General features: G+C 50.0%; 1 protein-coding gene across 1 annotated transcript; it reads right to left on the minus strand.

Moving 5' to 3' along the window:
- Window positions 1–202: 202 nt before the first annotated feature.
- fam241a (family with sequence similarity 241 member A) lies at window positions 203–5,239 on the minus strand. The gene is made up of 2 exons (XM_079262196.1): window positions 5,111–5,239; window positions 203–2,557 (listed from the first exon to the last, which is right to left on the minus strand). Exons 1-2 carry the CDS (start codon window positions 5,216–5,218, stop codon window positions 2,267–2,269), a joined length of 399 nt encoding a protein of 132 aa, XP_079118322.1. The 5' UTR covers window positions 5,219–5,239; the 3' UTR covers window positions 203–2,266.
- Between the last annotated feature and the right edge of the window lie 10,293 nt (window positions 5,240–15,532).

Consider the following 15,532-nt stretch of genomic DNA (forward strand, 5'->3'; position numbering starts at 1 on the left):
CAGAGCTGATGGTGGCTGTAGATGTGCAGAAAGTCAGCGAGTGGGAAAATTTGAGGGAAATAAACAGAATCAGTGAAAAAAAAAGTTGTTTTGACATCATTTAATTGCAATAATATGAAGCTTCCAACTCATAAAATATACAAATTATTTGATATGTAATCAGCTTTTCAGATAAATCAGATCATTTTATTAAATAAATAAATAAACAGCAGACCAGACCTTCTTCTTCTGTGGTTTTCTTAAGACAAAGATTTTTTTTTTAAAGTGTCTGAAGTTCTGCAGCTTCTCAGATGGATGAACCGTCGTCTTCAGGTGAAGATCAAGTTTTCCTCCAGCTGCTAACAGTCTCCCTGAAAGTGTCGGAAAACCTCCGAGAGGAAAAGTCAAAGTTCTGCTTTCTGGATACGAGCCGTGAAGATAATGCATAATAAAAAAAAAAACACGTTTTCCTGGAGAATCAGCTCCAGACGGGTTATTTTCCACCCTACTGCTACATGCAGCTCGTGGCTGAAGCTCCGTTCAGGAAGCAGTTCAGATCGGCGTCTGAATGGAGCAGAAATGTGTGGAGACAGGAAACCTAAACAGATTTATGGAAATCTGAGTTTTGTTCGGGAGGATGGAGGCCGATGCCGTCACGTTGTAATAAAAGATCATCTGAAATAATCACAAACTTTGTTCATGTGGATTTTTCCCCCGATGTGCAACAAAGCAGCACGTCCTCTGTAGCCGTTAGCTTAGCCGTTTTCACTAACCTGGTAAAAATAAACTGGAAGAGGCGCTGACAGACGCTTCTAGTTTTCAGCGCCGGGTCGGACCAGAACCCGATCGGAAGGGTTTCTGTGGTTTCTCCGTGTGCTTTGAGCGCACTCATGTGAAGCAGACGTGAAAATGATCCATTTGATGCTGAATCTGGAAAGAATCCACCATCATCATCAGGATGAAGGAAGCTGCTCCGACTCGTTTTTACCGAGTTTAACAGGTCTGAAAAACGAACTGAGACTGATTGATGATCAGCTGCAGCTCATCCTGGTTTCCATGGTAACATGCGGGGCATGCTCCAGCCTGTTGTAATGGCTGTTACGGTTACCATGGTGACTGACCCACCAAGTTTGTGAAGCTACAAACTGGGTTTGAGCGCACAGCGCTTTGTTATCCAGCCAATCAGATCTGTTCAGTCATCAGCAGTGATAGTTTAACCCTTAAAACTCTGCTGCCTCCCTGCATTACTGCTAATATCATCACTGTGATGGTCATGTGACCCTCCAGCTGGTCTACGGAGGTTTTCCAGCGTTTCTATCCGTCCAGGAGGTTTACAATCCAGACACAACATGTAGTGTTTATTCAGAGACTCTAGATGGTAAATCCACCATTATTTATCACATCTTCATCACCATCACTACCATGTTGCCAAGAGACCTCTATTTTCACCTGGACATGATGATGAAGACACTTCCTGTCAGACTTTCCACCAATCAGAGAGCTTAAACTGACGGTAACGTCCAATCAGGAGCAGCCAAAGATCAACAAGTGATGAGAAAAGCAGGAAAATAATGATCCTCTATGATTGGAATAAAGCCAGGAAGACGTTTGGGATGCAGCTGAGGTGGAGGTGCTGCAGTGAGGACAGCAGGTAGATAGTAGCAGGAAGACGTGTGGAAACATGGAAACAGTGTGTGTGTGTGTGTGTGTTTCAGACGTGAGAGAATGATGTGGAGGTGAGAAAAGGCTTGGTCACTGCTGATCTATGTGTGTTATTTCTACAAACTTCTGGTTTCTCTTTATGCTGCTTTATCTGTTCATACATTCATTTTACATCATTTTAGCCTCAGAATCTGACAGCTGAGGCTGAAAACATCACGTTTCCATGGAAACATCACGTCTCATCCACTGACTCCGTGTTCATTTACGTTTTTAACATTTTGGATAAAAACTAACTTATGATGAGGACACATCAGCTTCTTTGCATGAGTTGCCATGGTAACCGAGCTTGGCTATATGAAGATGAATAAACTGAGACGTCAGGATTATCTGGCGAGCTGCTTCACGGCACCAGTCCCGGTCCCGGTCCACGTCATGCGGAGGACAAGCTCCACATCAGCTTTCTTCCTCTGAACATCAGTTCTCTCCAAATCATCACGCTTCCAGAAAGTCTCCATCAAAACAACCGTGGTCTGGTACTGCGCAACACCCCCCCCACCACCCGACAACCTCCTACACAATCCCACGCACTTTGGCGCCACAGAAACCGTAGAATCTGTGCCGAACGTTACTTCTGGATGTAGATGATGATGATGCAGAGAGTTCCCACCAGTCCCAGAGCCTGGATCCCCAGGAACCCGAGCAGCAGCCAGAAGAAGACGATCACCACCGGTTCCACCGTCCTGTCGCCGAAGTACACCTGGCTGAAGCCCATCCCCCGCAGGCACTTGTTGATCATCCCAAACAGAGTTCCCATCCGCTCGCAGTCGTCCAGCGGAGGCTCCCGGACGCTGGGCTCCTGCAGATGCTGCCATCTGGGATCACCGTGGGGCCGTGGTCGGATCCGGTTGGCGTCGACCTGCGGAGAAAAGCTCAGATTAACCGACTTCACAACGCTGCTGTGTTGAAGGGCGCTTCCGCTACGGAGGGCGCTGCGAGCTAACGGCAGCTCTTTCATCATCAGGATTTTTTATCCATCTTTTTCCAGACATTCCGGTTTTTCCTCACGGCGCGGTTCCTTCACACATCAGTTTTTATTTGTTCCAGTAAACAAGTTTACTTTTATTTACCTGGAACTAGGTCTGGACGATGAATCAGATTTTAATCTCAGTACGATCTGGGTTTCCAACGATGATAAAAATAAAAGGGTGTGATTATTTCTCTCTCTGCAGTTTCCTCTCCTGCTGTCTTCAGCTGCTAATCGAGCGTCTCTGGCGTTGCAGCGCTGTGCTGTAAACTCCTCCCACAGCCGCTTTGCTTTCATTCAGACACTGTTGCCAACTTGGAGACTTTCTCGCTAAATCTGGAGACTTTTTTGTTAAAAGCGACAAATCTAGCAGCTTTTACTGGAGTTATTAGAGACTTTTCTGGTGTTTTGGCGACTGACTTGAAGGCACATATTGTTCTGCAGTTACTGTAAGGAAGGAGCAGCGGGAGCCTCTCCCGTCCTAAAGCACTCCCAGGCGGCCAGTCTCAGTCGGCTCCGGCTGCAGGTCCATGTAGAATAACTGCAGTAGGTTGTGGAAGTTCACCTAAACATGGTTTATACCGTTGTCAGTGACAACTGGCTGCATTATTTTCCTATACATAGTTCGGCCAGTTAAACACTGTAATGTCCCTCCGTTACGGGGCGTTACCATAGCAACGCGTTAACCAGCTGGTTCAGATCAGCCGTCTTTCAACAGGCGAATGAGAGAAACGTGCTGCAGCCTGACAGCGGTTGTTTGGTATAAAACGTACATCCAGGCCGACGTAAAATAGTTCCTATATAAGCGGTAAAAGCGGATTAAACAACTCGGAACTGTACATTAGACGGTTATAATGTACGACACGGAGTCTAGAACACCACGACGCGCAGCGTTGTTTATAAATACTGGATCCTTGTGTTAAATTATCGAAATCTCAATTTCAGTCAAAATAATCGTGATTATAATTTTTGTCATAATCGAGTGACTCTACCTGGAACCATAAACAACTTCCACACTTTTCACACATCACGTCGTTCGCTGCAGCTTTCAGGAAAACGTGTCGGCAGTTTTCCTGCATCTCCGCCGTTTAATTACTATAAAATAATCACTGAACATTTATAAATAGTAACTGAATCGCGATGCATCGATTAAACTCGGCATTAATGTTGTCTCCGTGTACGACTGTTCAAAATCCTGATTTTTTAAGTTGATTCGTTGCTTAGCAACTGCAGCCGAGAGGTTCCAGGTATCTGCGTTCATCCCGTCAGCCGCCAGCGGTGCGCCCGCTTCGTTTACCTGTTCACCGCCACGGACGTCACCGACAAGCAGGTCAGGTGATCACAGATGAAAGCTGGGAACGGGTCACAAAAACGGGTCATTTAGAACAGACCGGGTCGCTCAGAGCGGACCGGGTTGTAGGAACACAGACCCGTTGGTCTGGAACCAACAGATCCCAGAAACATCCAGGTATCTGGAGGAAATAACCGGATCAGAACCGGACGTCCTCCTGTCCGGAAAAACCAAACATTCCCGACTGATTTCTGCTGGAAGTCCGCTTGGATCTGTTTGGACCGGACTTTCAGGTTCTCTGGAAGCGCAGCAGTAAAACAGAAAGTAGGACATGACAACATGAAGGTTGAGCAATCACTGGCGTGTACACACACACACACACACACACAGATTAATCAGTGTGATCAGTCACGGATCAGGTGGGAGAACCCAGGAATGTTCGGCAGCTTATCAAACAGATTGATCAGCAGATAACGTCCTGCTTCAGTCACGTACTGCTGGTCAGGTCTGATGTGGACCGGGTCCAAACACCTGAACTGGGTCACAACACCTGGACCGAGTCAGAACACCTGGCCCAGGTAGCTCCCCAGATTCTCCTGGTTAGTTTAAACCAATCTGAACCAAACTGTGTTCCAACAGAAATGCTAAATGTTTACGGAGTTCGGTCCACTCGGGCCTTTTGGGTTACAGGCTCTCTGGTTCCGGTCCAGTCGGCCTGTAAAGTAACAGGCTCTCTGGTTCCGGTCCACTGGCCCTGTTGGGTTACAGGCTCTCTGGTTCCGGTCCAGTCGGCCTGTAAAGTAACAGGCTCTCTGGTTCCGGTCCACTCGGCCTGTAAAGTAACAGGCTCTCTGGTTCCGGTCCACTCGGGCCTTTTGGGTTACAGGCTCTCTGGTTCCGGTCCAGTCGGCCTGTAAAGTAACAGGCTCTCTGGTTCCGGTCCACTCGGCCTGTAAAGTAACAGGCTCTCTGGTTCCGGTCCAATGGGCCTGTAAAGTAACAGGCTCTCTGGTTCCGGTCCAATGGGCCTGTAGAGTTACAGGCTCTCTGGTTCCGGTCCACTCGGCCTGTAGAGTTACAAGCTCTGTGGTTCCGGTCCACTGGGCCGGTTGGGTTCGGTGTTACAGTTTAAAACTCGTGGTTCGATAGTTTACCTGGTGCGCGTGCCGTTCCGCGGGCTGAGCCGGGTACCGCGTCCTCTGACCCGGTTCCGTTTCCGGTTCCCGTCCATGAAACACAATCCGATCGTCCGTAGCGGACATGTTCACCCGAACCACAACCCGAACCAGCAACTTCCTGGACTCACGCGGAGCGGAGACCAACATGAAAGTAAAGCGCGTTCACGAGGGGCGGCAGTTCCAGACTCATCCGGCTGAAGCACGCGCCCCCTGCTGGCTGGGAGAGTCACTACACCCCGCCCTCATCAGGAACAGATCAATAAATAAATCAGTCGTAATAACATTATTATTCATTCAGTTATTGTATTTTGTGTAATTTAGTATTATTTATATTTTTGTATAAATAAATAATCAATCATCAGAAAATGCAGGTTGTATCCAATGTTTCCCAAACTTTATTTTCAAATTTCCTCCATGAAAGGGAATTCCTAGTTCTTCTCCTCATTCATTCTTAAATATCCTTTATTAATTTAATAATTAATCAGTTTCAAAGGGACAGCCGTGGTTTGTTATTGTTTATAAAAGAAAAAAGGAAAGTTGTATCCAAATATCATTACATTGTTGGAAAACTTGCCATGTTTCCTGAACCTTATGAAGCCAGATATATCATACATCCAGTTTCTGGGATATTTTACATCACTTTATGGTAGAAACTCTGCACAAAATCCTGTCGTACAAAATCAGATACTTGTCTTCTGTTTCCTCGTGGAAGCCAGGAAGCAGGAGATTACTCTGCAATAGTTTTAATTCATCACTTTGTAATAATGAATAGTGAAAATACTATTCATTAGTATTAGGGGGGGGTCTCTAATTCAATTTAAGGGCCAAATAAAGAAAACTTCGATTAAAAAAATGGACTTTTCTTCCCAGAATTTCTTTGGCTGGGCTTTAGAGTATCAATCAGTTTAAACAAACAGCTTTTCATTTTTACAGATCAGAGATCAACAGTTTCCAAATACAAGCATTTCTTCTGTCTGAACAACAACCCCAATCCGTTCCACTTTATACATACAGCACATTTTATAAATGGAAACAGTTTCCAAAGTGCTGCACAGAATAAAACAAAAACAATGTTACTAAAATATCAATAAATACAAAGTAATAAACTTACAACCCCAAATCCTCCACCAGGAGAAGTCAACAACTGCACAGTAGACGGGATTCCAGGATTTATTTACATAAAATATTTATTTTACCAATCCTGTAAAAATAATGTGTTACTGAATAATAATAATAAAATAAAACAGGTGCTTGGGGGTTTGGGTCATGGAACCAGAGAAGAAGACCCCCGACAAATCTGAGACCCTCAGACAAGACACGATAACAGCTGGAAACGTCTGGAAGCCGAGGCACAGCTGTCCTGCTCAGGAGAGGAGGTTTTGTCTGCACAAATACCATCACCAAACTGCAGTCCATGTACCAAACGAACAGAGGAATGAGAGAAGCTCCTTCTCACACCAGCTCCAGTCTGGGACGTGGCGTGTGAAGATTCCTTCCTGGACGCATGCGTGACTCGTTTTTCTGAAAGCATGAGTCTAAAATGCCACGATGACAAAGTTTCTCTTGTTTAGTTTGTGATGACATTAAGTTCCTGCAGAACCATGCAGGGGTGTCCAGCGCCGCTCCCTGACTGCGACACGCCTGACTACGACACGCCTGACTGTGACACGCCTGACTGCGACACGCCTGACTGTGGGCTGCTGTGGAAGGAAAGCATGAAAGCATGTTTTTTATTTTGTTTGTTTTTTGTTTTGTTTTTTTCTCTTACTGCTCTCGGAGAGGACGGACGCTTTTTCTCTCCCTCCCGTTCCCACTCTGACCTGCTGCTTCTTTGTATTGTCATCTATCTATCTGAGCCTCTTTCTCCATTTCCTTCCAAATTTAAATCATGGATCTGGTCAGCTGGTCTCTCCATGCAACTTTTAAAATCTTTTTTCTCAAAAGAATGGGCTATGGGGAGCCTGCAGGTCCTGACGGGATGCATGCTGCTGGATACGTGATGAAGGTCATGTGCCTGCTGCTTCTTTCTGTGGAGGATTTCTACACAATTGGATTTATGATAACTGGGTTTGGTGTATGCGGTTTCCTGGTGTCTCACAAATTTTGGAAGATCTGTGATGGACTATGCCGAGCAACTAGCACTTGAACTCATGTATGACAGCACTGAACCGCGACTGGAGCTGGTCGTGGTTCTGGAGCTCATCCGTAAGCGGGAAACACCTTGGAGAAGCGGTTGCTCGGTTTTGGTGAAAACTGACCCCCGATTCGGCTGTTTCGGAGTCCGACAGAGACCACTAAGGACTCAAAGCTGAGCCAAACGAAGCTTAGCTTGACCCAAAACAAAGCTGGTATCTGGATCTGGCTCCCTGACTGGCCTTGGGCAGGCTGGTGATCACGTCTCCTGGAATGTAATGCTGTCTGATGCTCAGTCCCCTTCCTCACCCCCCTCCCTTTCTCAGGCCTGTGGAACTTAAACTGAACTCAGCTCTCAAGGCTGCATTTACATCAGGTGGCCCAGATGAACAGGGGAAAGTTCACAGATTCACTCACTGAACGCACACACACTCACACACACTGTTACAGACACACTCTCCAATCTTTCACCGCCTTCTCCGGACCTCGCCCCTCGCCCCTCCCTCCATTCACGGACGGCGAGTTGGATGGGCGTTGGTATCTTTGATTTGATAAAAGCTGCTGGACGGTACTGAGGCTGGAAACGCCGTCTGCAGGGATGAGATGAGCCCTGCACAGAAACACGGAAACAAATGAGACCAGAAAAACGTGGAAACTTGATGCAAAAAGCAACAATCCGCCGCAGGACGGTGAAATCCTCCGCGAGGCAGGATAGATGTGTGATCACCTTTGGGCCCCAGGAGGCTCGTGTGGGCCCTGATGCTGTGATGTGCCATTCTGACAGCGAGGATTAAGTCGCACCTCTAAGCAGCGTAATCCGGCTAATCTGGGATTCAGTTTCACTCTACAGCATGGACAAAGAGCAGAGATGACTGCGAGCATGGACAACAAAAGACTTGTATAAACGCAGAGCCTTTCAGATGAGAGATGTTCCTGCTGGTCCTCGTCCACATTCTGCAGCTGGTTCTGCTGGAGGTCCAGTCCTGTCCGGCATTGTGTGCCTGCACGTACGGGATCAGTGGACTGGAAGAACCCAGGTGGAGTGAAGCTCTCTCCTTCTCATCTCTGTGTTTCTGTTGCTGCGGTGTAACCCTGAACCTGCTGTAGCTTCTTACTGAATGTTGACGATGCACAGAAAGGTTTAACCATTGTACCGGGTCGGACCCCTTCTTCCTTCAGAACAGCCTTAATTCTTGCTGTGACAGTTTCTACAAGCTTCTACAAGGTTTTGCTCCATGTTGACATTAAGCATCACATAGTTGCTGCAGACCCATGATGAGAAAGTCCCGTTGCATCCTAACCCGGAGCTGCTCTGCTGGATCTGGTGCCTGAGGACGCCAGGAGACCAGTTCTCATCCCACTAACTCCAGTCAGACACTGAAGCTTCCCTCTTTGTTGTTAGACTCTGATCAATCAGACACACGCATGTTTTTATTGTTAAAACTCAGACCGTGAGAAGATGCAGCCTGTTGCAGCACCCTGCAGCCTGTTGGCACCTTGCAGCCTATCTGGACCTTGCAGCCTGTTGCAGCACCCTGCAGCCTGTTGCAGCACCCTGCAGCCTGTTGGCACCTTGCAGCCTATCTGGACCTTGCAGCCTGTTGCAGCACCCTGCAGCCTGTTGCAGCACCCTGCAGCCTGTTGCAGCACCCTGAAGCCTGTCGGCACCCTGCAGCCTGTTGGCACCTTGCAGCCTGTTGGCACCTTGCAGCCTGTTGGCACCTTGCAGCCTGTTGGCACCTTGCAGCCTGTTGCAGCACCCTGCAGCCTGTTGCAGCACCCTGCAGCCTGTTGGCACCTTGCAGCCTATCTGGACCTTGCAGCCTGTTGCAGCACCCTGCAGCCTGTTGCAGCACCCTGCAGCCTGTTGCAGCACCCTGAAGCCTGTCGGCACCCTGCAGCCTGTTGGCACCTTGCAGCCTGTTGGCACCTTGCAGCCTGTTGGCACCTTGCAGCCTGTTGGCACCTTGCAGCCTGTTGCAGCACCCTGCAGCCTGTTGGCACCTTGCAGCCTGTTGGCACCTTGCAGCCTGTTGGCACCTTGCAGCCTGTTGCAGCACCCTGCAGCCTGTTGGCATCTTGCAGCCTGTCAACACCTTGCAGCCTGTTGCAGCACCCTGCAGCCTGTTGGCACCCTGCAGCCTGTCAACACCCTGCAGCCTGTTGGCACCCTGCAGCCTGTCAACACCTTGCAGCCTGTTGCAGCACCCTGCAGCCTGTCAACACCTTGCAGCCTGTTGCAGCACCCTGCAGCCTGTTGGCACCCTGCAGCCTGTTGGCACCTTGCAGCCTGTTGCAGCACCCTGCAGCCTGTCAACACCTTGCAGCCTGTCGGCACCTTGCAGCCTGTTACAGCACCCTGCAGCCTGTCAACACCTTGCAGCCTGTCGGCACCTTGCAGCCTGTTGCAGCACCCTGCAGCCTGTCGGCACCTTGCAGCCTGTCGGCACCTTGCAGCCTGTTGGCACCTTGCAGCCTGTTGGCACCTTGCAGCCTGTTACAGCACCCTGCAGCCTGTTGGCACCTTGCAGCCTGTTACAGCACCCTGCAGCCTGTTGCAGCACCTTGCAGCCTGTTACAGCACCCTGAAGCCTGTCGGCACCCTGCAGCCTGTTGGCACCTTGCAGCCTGTTGGCACCTTGCAGCCTGTTACAGCACCTTGCAGCCTGTTGGCACCCTGGAGCCTGTCAGCACCTTGCAGCCTGTTGCAGCACCCTGCAGCCTGTTGGCACCTTGCAGCCTGTTACAGCACCTTGCAGCCTGTCGGCACCTTGCAGCCTGTCGGCACCTTGCAGCCTGTCGGCATCTTGCAGCCTGTCAGCACCTTGCAGCCTGTTGCAGCACCCTGAAGCCTGTCGGCACCTTGCAGCCTGTCGGCACCTTGCAGCCTGTTGGCACCTTGCAGTCTGTTGCAGCACCTTGCAGCCTGTCGGCACCCTGCAGCCTGTCGGCACCTTGCAGCCTGTTACAGCACCTTGCAGCCTGTTGGCACCCTGCAGCCTGTCGGCACCTTGCAGCCTGTTACAGCACCTTGCAGCCTGTTGCAGCACCCTGCAGCCTGTCGGCACCTTGCAGCCTGTTACAGCACCTTGCAGCCTGTTGCAGCACCCTGCAGCCTGTCAGCACCTTGCAGCCTGTTGCAGCACCCTGCAGCCTGTCAGCACCTTGCAGCCTGTTGCAGCACCCTGGAGCCTGTCAGCACCTTGCAGCCTGTTGCAGCACCCTACAGCCTGTCGGCACCTTGCAGCCTGTTACAGCACCTTGCAGCCTGTTGCAGCACCCTGCAGCCTGTTGCAGCACCCTGCAGCCTGTCAGCACCTTGCAGCCTGTTGCAGCACCCTGGAGCCTGTCAGCACCTTGCAGCCTGTTGCAGCACCCTGGAGCCTGTCAGCACCTTGCAGCCTGTTGCAGCACCCTGGAGCCTGTCAGCACCTTGCAGCCTGTTGCAGCACCCTGCAGCCTGTCGGCACCTTGCAGCCTGTTGCAGCACCTTGCAGCCTATCTGGACCTTGCAGGCTGTTGCAGCACCCTGCAGCCTGTTGGCTCCTTGCAGCCTGTCGGCTCCTAGCAGCCTTTTGTAGCACCTTGCAGGCGAGTAGCAGGGGACACCTGTACAGGTCACCCGCGTTCTCGCAGACCAACACAGAGAAACAAGCAGTCACTCCCTTCTAGGGAGGATTTAGTTACCAATTATCCTCACATGCATGACTTTGGATTGTGGGAATACCTGCAGAGAACCCGTGCATGCCCGGGAAGCCTGCCAACTCCGCATTGGCTGTGTTCACGCCACAGGTGTGTGACTTTTTGCCAGATCTCGTGTGTGTGTGTGTGTTGTTCACATGACCTTTTTTTATTCTCTGGCCCTGAAGTGACCCCCGTGTGCACAAGATCAACAGGACATTCACAGGCAGCATAAACATCAGATCCTTCTGTGTCCCTTGGGTCAGTACGATGCCTCATGTCTCCCTTAGACTGTTAAATCCCCACAAATACTTATTACTTCTGACATTTTGTTGTCCCCCTCCTGCACACCCCCGTCTAAGCTGTTTGTTCTGTAGCAATTCTCCCACTAATTCTACTGTTTCACCTGCTGCTGTGTTGACAGAATGTGGGTCGCTTGGCTGTTCAGACAGCAGTCACTTTCCAAAAAATCAGACCTGCATCGGATTTAAAGCTCCATACAAAAGTTACAAATCCGATTTTACAGCGTCAGACTCCACGTGACGTGACCTGTTCACTTCATGGCGTGACCTGTTCACTTCACAACATGACCTGTTCACTCATGGCGTGACCTGTTCACTTCACGACATGACCTGTTCACTTCACGACGTGACCTGTTCACTCATGGCGTGACTTGTTCACTTCACGACGTGACCTGTTCACTTCACAACGTGACCTGTTCACTTCACGACGTGACCTGTTCACTCATGGCGTGACCTGTTCACTTCACGACGTGACCTGTTCACTTCACAGCGTGACCAGTTCACGCATGGCGTGACTTGTTCACTTCACGACGTGACCTGTTCACTCGTGGTGTGACTTGTTCACTTCAATACGTGACCTGTTCATTTCACGGCGTGACCTGTTCACTTCACGATGTGACCTGTTCACTTCACGGAGTGACTTGTTCACTTCACGACGTGACCTGTTCACTCATGGTGTGACTTGTTCACTTCAATACGTGACCTGTTCACTTCATGGCGTGACCTGTTCACTTCACGGCATGACCTGTTCACTTCACGGCATGACCTGTTCACTTCACGGCGTGACCTGTTCACTTCACGGCGTGACCTGTTCACTTCACGGCGTGACCTGTTCACTTCACGACGTGACCTGTTCACTAATGGCTTGACTTGTTCACTTCAATACGTGACCTGTTCACTTCATGGCGTGACCTGTTCACTTCACGACGTGACCTGTTCACTTTACGACGTGACCTGTTCACTTCACAACGTGACCTGTTCACTCATGGCGTGACCTGTTCACTTCACAACGTGACCTGTTCACTTCACGGCGTGACTTGTTCACTTCACGACGTGACCTGTTCACTCATGGTGTGACTTGTTCACTTCAATACGTGACCTGTTCACTTCATGGCGTGACCTGTTCACTTCACGGCGTGACCTGTTCACTTCACGGCGTGACCTGTTCACTTCACGACGTGACCTGTTCACTCATGGCGTGACTTGTTCACTTCACGACATGACCTGTTCACTTCACAACATGACCTGTTCACTCATGGCGTGACCTGTTCACTTCACGACATGACCTGTTCACTTCACGACGTGACCTGTTCACTCATGGCGTGACTTGTTCACTTCACGACGTGACCTGTTCACTCATGGCGTGACTTGTTCACTTCACGACGTGACCTGTTCACTTCACGGCGTGACCTGTTCACTTCACGACGTGACCTGTTCACTTCACAGCGTGACCTGTTCACGCATGGCGTGACTTGTTCACTTCACGACGTGACCTGTTCACTCATGGTGTGACTTGTTCACTTCAATACGTGACCTGTTCACTCATGGTGTGACTTGTTCACTTCAATACGTGACCTGTTCACTTCATGGCGTGACCTGTTCACTTCACGGCGTGACCTGTTCACTTCACGATGTGACCTGTTCACTTCATGGCGTGACTTGTTCACTTCACGACGTGACCTGTTCACTCATGGTGTGACTTGTTCACTTCAGTACGTGACCTGTTCACTTCATGGCGTGACCTGTTCACTTCACGGCATGACCTGTTCACTTCACGGCGTGACCTGTTCACTTCACGGCGTGACCTGTTCACTTCACGACGTGACCTGTTCACTCATGGCGTGACTTGTTCACTTCAATTCGTGACCTGTTCACTTCATGGCGTGACCTGTTCACTTCACGACGTGACCTGTTCACTTCACGACGTGACCTGTTCACTTCACAACGTGACCTGTTCACTCATGGCGTGACCTGTTCACTTCACAACGTGACCTGTTCACTTCACGGCGTGACCTGTTCATTTCACGATGTGACCTGTTCACTTCATGGCGTGACCTGTTCACTTCACGGCGTGACCTGTTCACTTCACGGCGTGACCTGTTCACTTCACGACGTGACCTGTTCACTCATGGCGTGACTTGTTCACTTCACGACATGACCTGTTCACTTCACAACATGACCTCCTCACTCATGGCGTGACCTGTTCACTTCACGACATGACCTGTTCACTTCACGACGTGACCTGTTCACTCATGGCGTGACTTGTTCACTTCACGACGTGACCTGTTCACTCATGGCGTGACTTGTTCACTTCACGACGTGACCTGTTCACTCATGGCGTGACTTGTTCACTTCACGACGTGACCTGTTCACTTCACAACGTGACCTGTTCACTTCACGACGTGACCTGTTCACTCATGGCGTGACCTGTTCACTTCACGGCGTGACCTGTTCACGCATGGCGTGACTTGTTCACTTCACGATGTGACCTGTTCACTCATGGTGTGACTTGTTCACTTCAATACGTGACCTGTTCACTTCACGGCGTGACCTGTTCACTTCACGATGTGACCTGTTCACTTCACGGCGTGACTTGTTCACTTCACGACGTGACCTGTTCACTCATGGTGTGACTTGTTCACTTCAATACGTGACCTGTTCACTTCACGGCGTGACCTGTTCACTTCACGACGTGACCTGTTCACTCATGGCGTGACTTGTTCACTTCAATACGTGACCTGTTCACTTCATGGCGTGACCTGTTCACTTCACGGCGTGACCTGTTCACTTCACGGCGTGACCTGTTCACTTCACGGCGTGACCTGTTCACTCATGGCGTGACTTGTTCACTTCATGGCGTGACCTGTTCACTTCATGGCGTGACCTGTTCACTTCACGACGTGACCTGTTCACTTCACAACGTGACCTGTTCACTCATGGCGTGACCTGTTCACTTCACAACGTGACCTGTTCACTTCACGGCGTGACCTGTTCACTTCACGATGTGACCTGTTCACTTCACGGCGTGACTTGTTCACTTCACGACGTGACCTGTTCACTCATAGTGTGACTTGTTCACTTCAATACGTGACCTGTTCACTTCATGGCGTGACCTGTTCACTTCACGGCGTGACCTGTTCACTTCACGGCGTGACCTGTTCACTTCACGGCGTGACCTGTTCACTTCACGACGTGACCTGTTCACTCATGGCGTGACTTGTTCACTTCAATTCGTGACCTGTTCACTTCATGGCGTGACCTGTTCACTTCACGACGTGACCTGTTCACTTCACGACGTGACCTGTTCACTCATGGCGTGACTTGTTCACTTCAATACGTGACCTGTTCACTTCATGGCGTGACCTGTTCACTTCACGACGTGACCTGTTCACTTTACGACGTGACCTGTTCACTTCACAACGTGACCTGTTCACTTCACGACGTGACCTGTTCACTCATGGCGTGACTTGTTCACTTCACGACGTGACCTGTTCACTCATGACGTGACCTGTTCACTTCACGACATGACCTGTTCACTTCACAACATGACCTGTTCACTCATGGCGTGACCTGTTCACTTCACGACATGACTTGTTCACTTCACGACGTGACCTGTTCACTCATGGCGTGACTAGTTCACTTCACGACGTGACCTGTTCACTCATGGCGTGACTTGTTCACTTCACGACGTGACCTGTTCACTCATGGCGTGACTTGTTCACTTCACGACGTGACCTGTTCACTTCACAACGTGGCCTGTTCACTTCACGACGTGACCTGTTCACTCATGGCGTGACCTGTTCACTTCACGACGTGACCTGTTCACTTCACGGCGTGACCTGTTCACGCATGGCGTGACTTGTTCACTTCACGACGTGACCTGTTCACTCATGGTGTGACTTGTTCACTTCAATACGTGACCTGTTCACTTCACGGCGTGACCTGTTCACTTCACGATGTGACCTGTTCACTTCACGGCGTGACTTGTTCACTTCACGACGTGACCTGTTCACTTCACAACGTGACCTGTTCACTCACGGCGTGACCTGTTCACTTCATGACGTGACCTGTTCACTCATGGCATGACCTGTTCACTTCATGGCGTGACCTGTTCACTTTACGACGTGACCTGTTCACTTCACAACGTGACCTGTTCACTCATGGCGTGACCTGTTCACTTCACAACTGACCTGTTCACTCATGGCGTGACCTGTTCACTTCACGACGTGACCTGTTCACTCACGGCGTGACCTGTTCACTTCACGACGTGACCTGTTCACTT

This window comes from Telmatherina bonti, assembly GCF_933228915.1.
Source record: "Telmatherina bonti genome assembly, chromosome: 22".
Lineage (NCBI taxonomy): Eukaryota > Metazoa > Chordata > Actinopteri > Atheriniformes > Telmatherinidae > Telmatherina > Telmatherina bonti.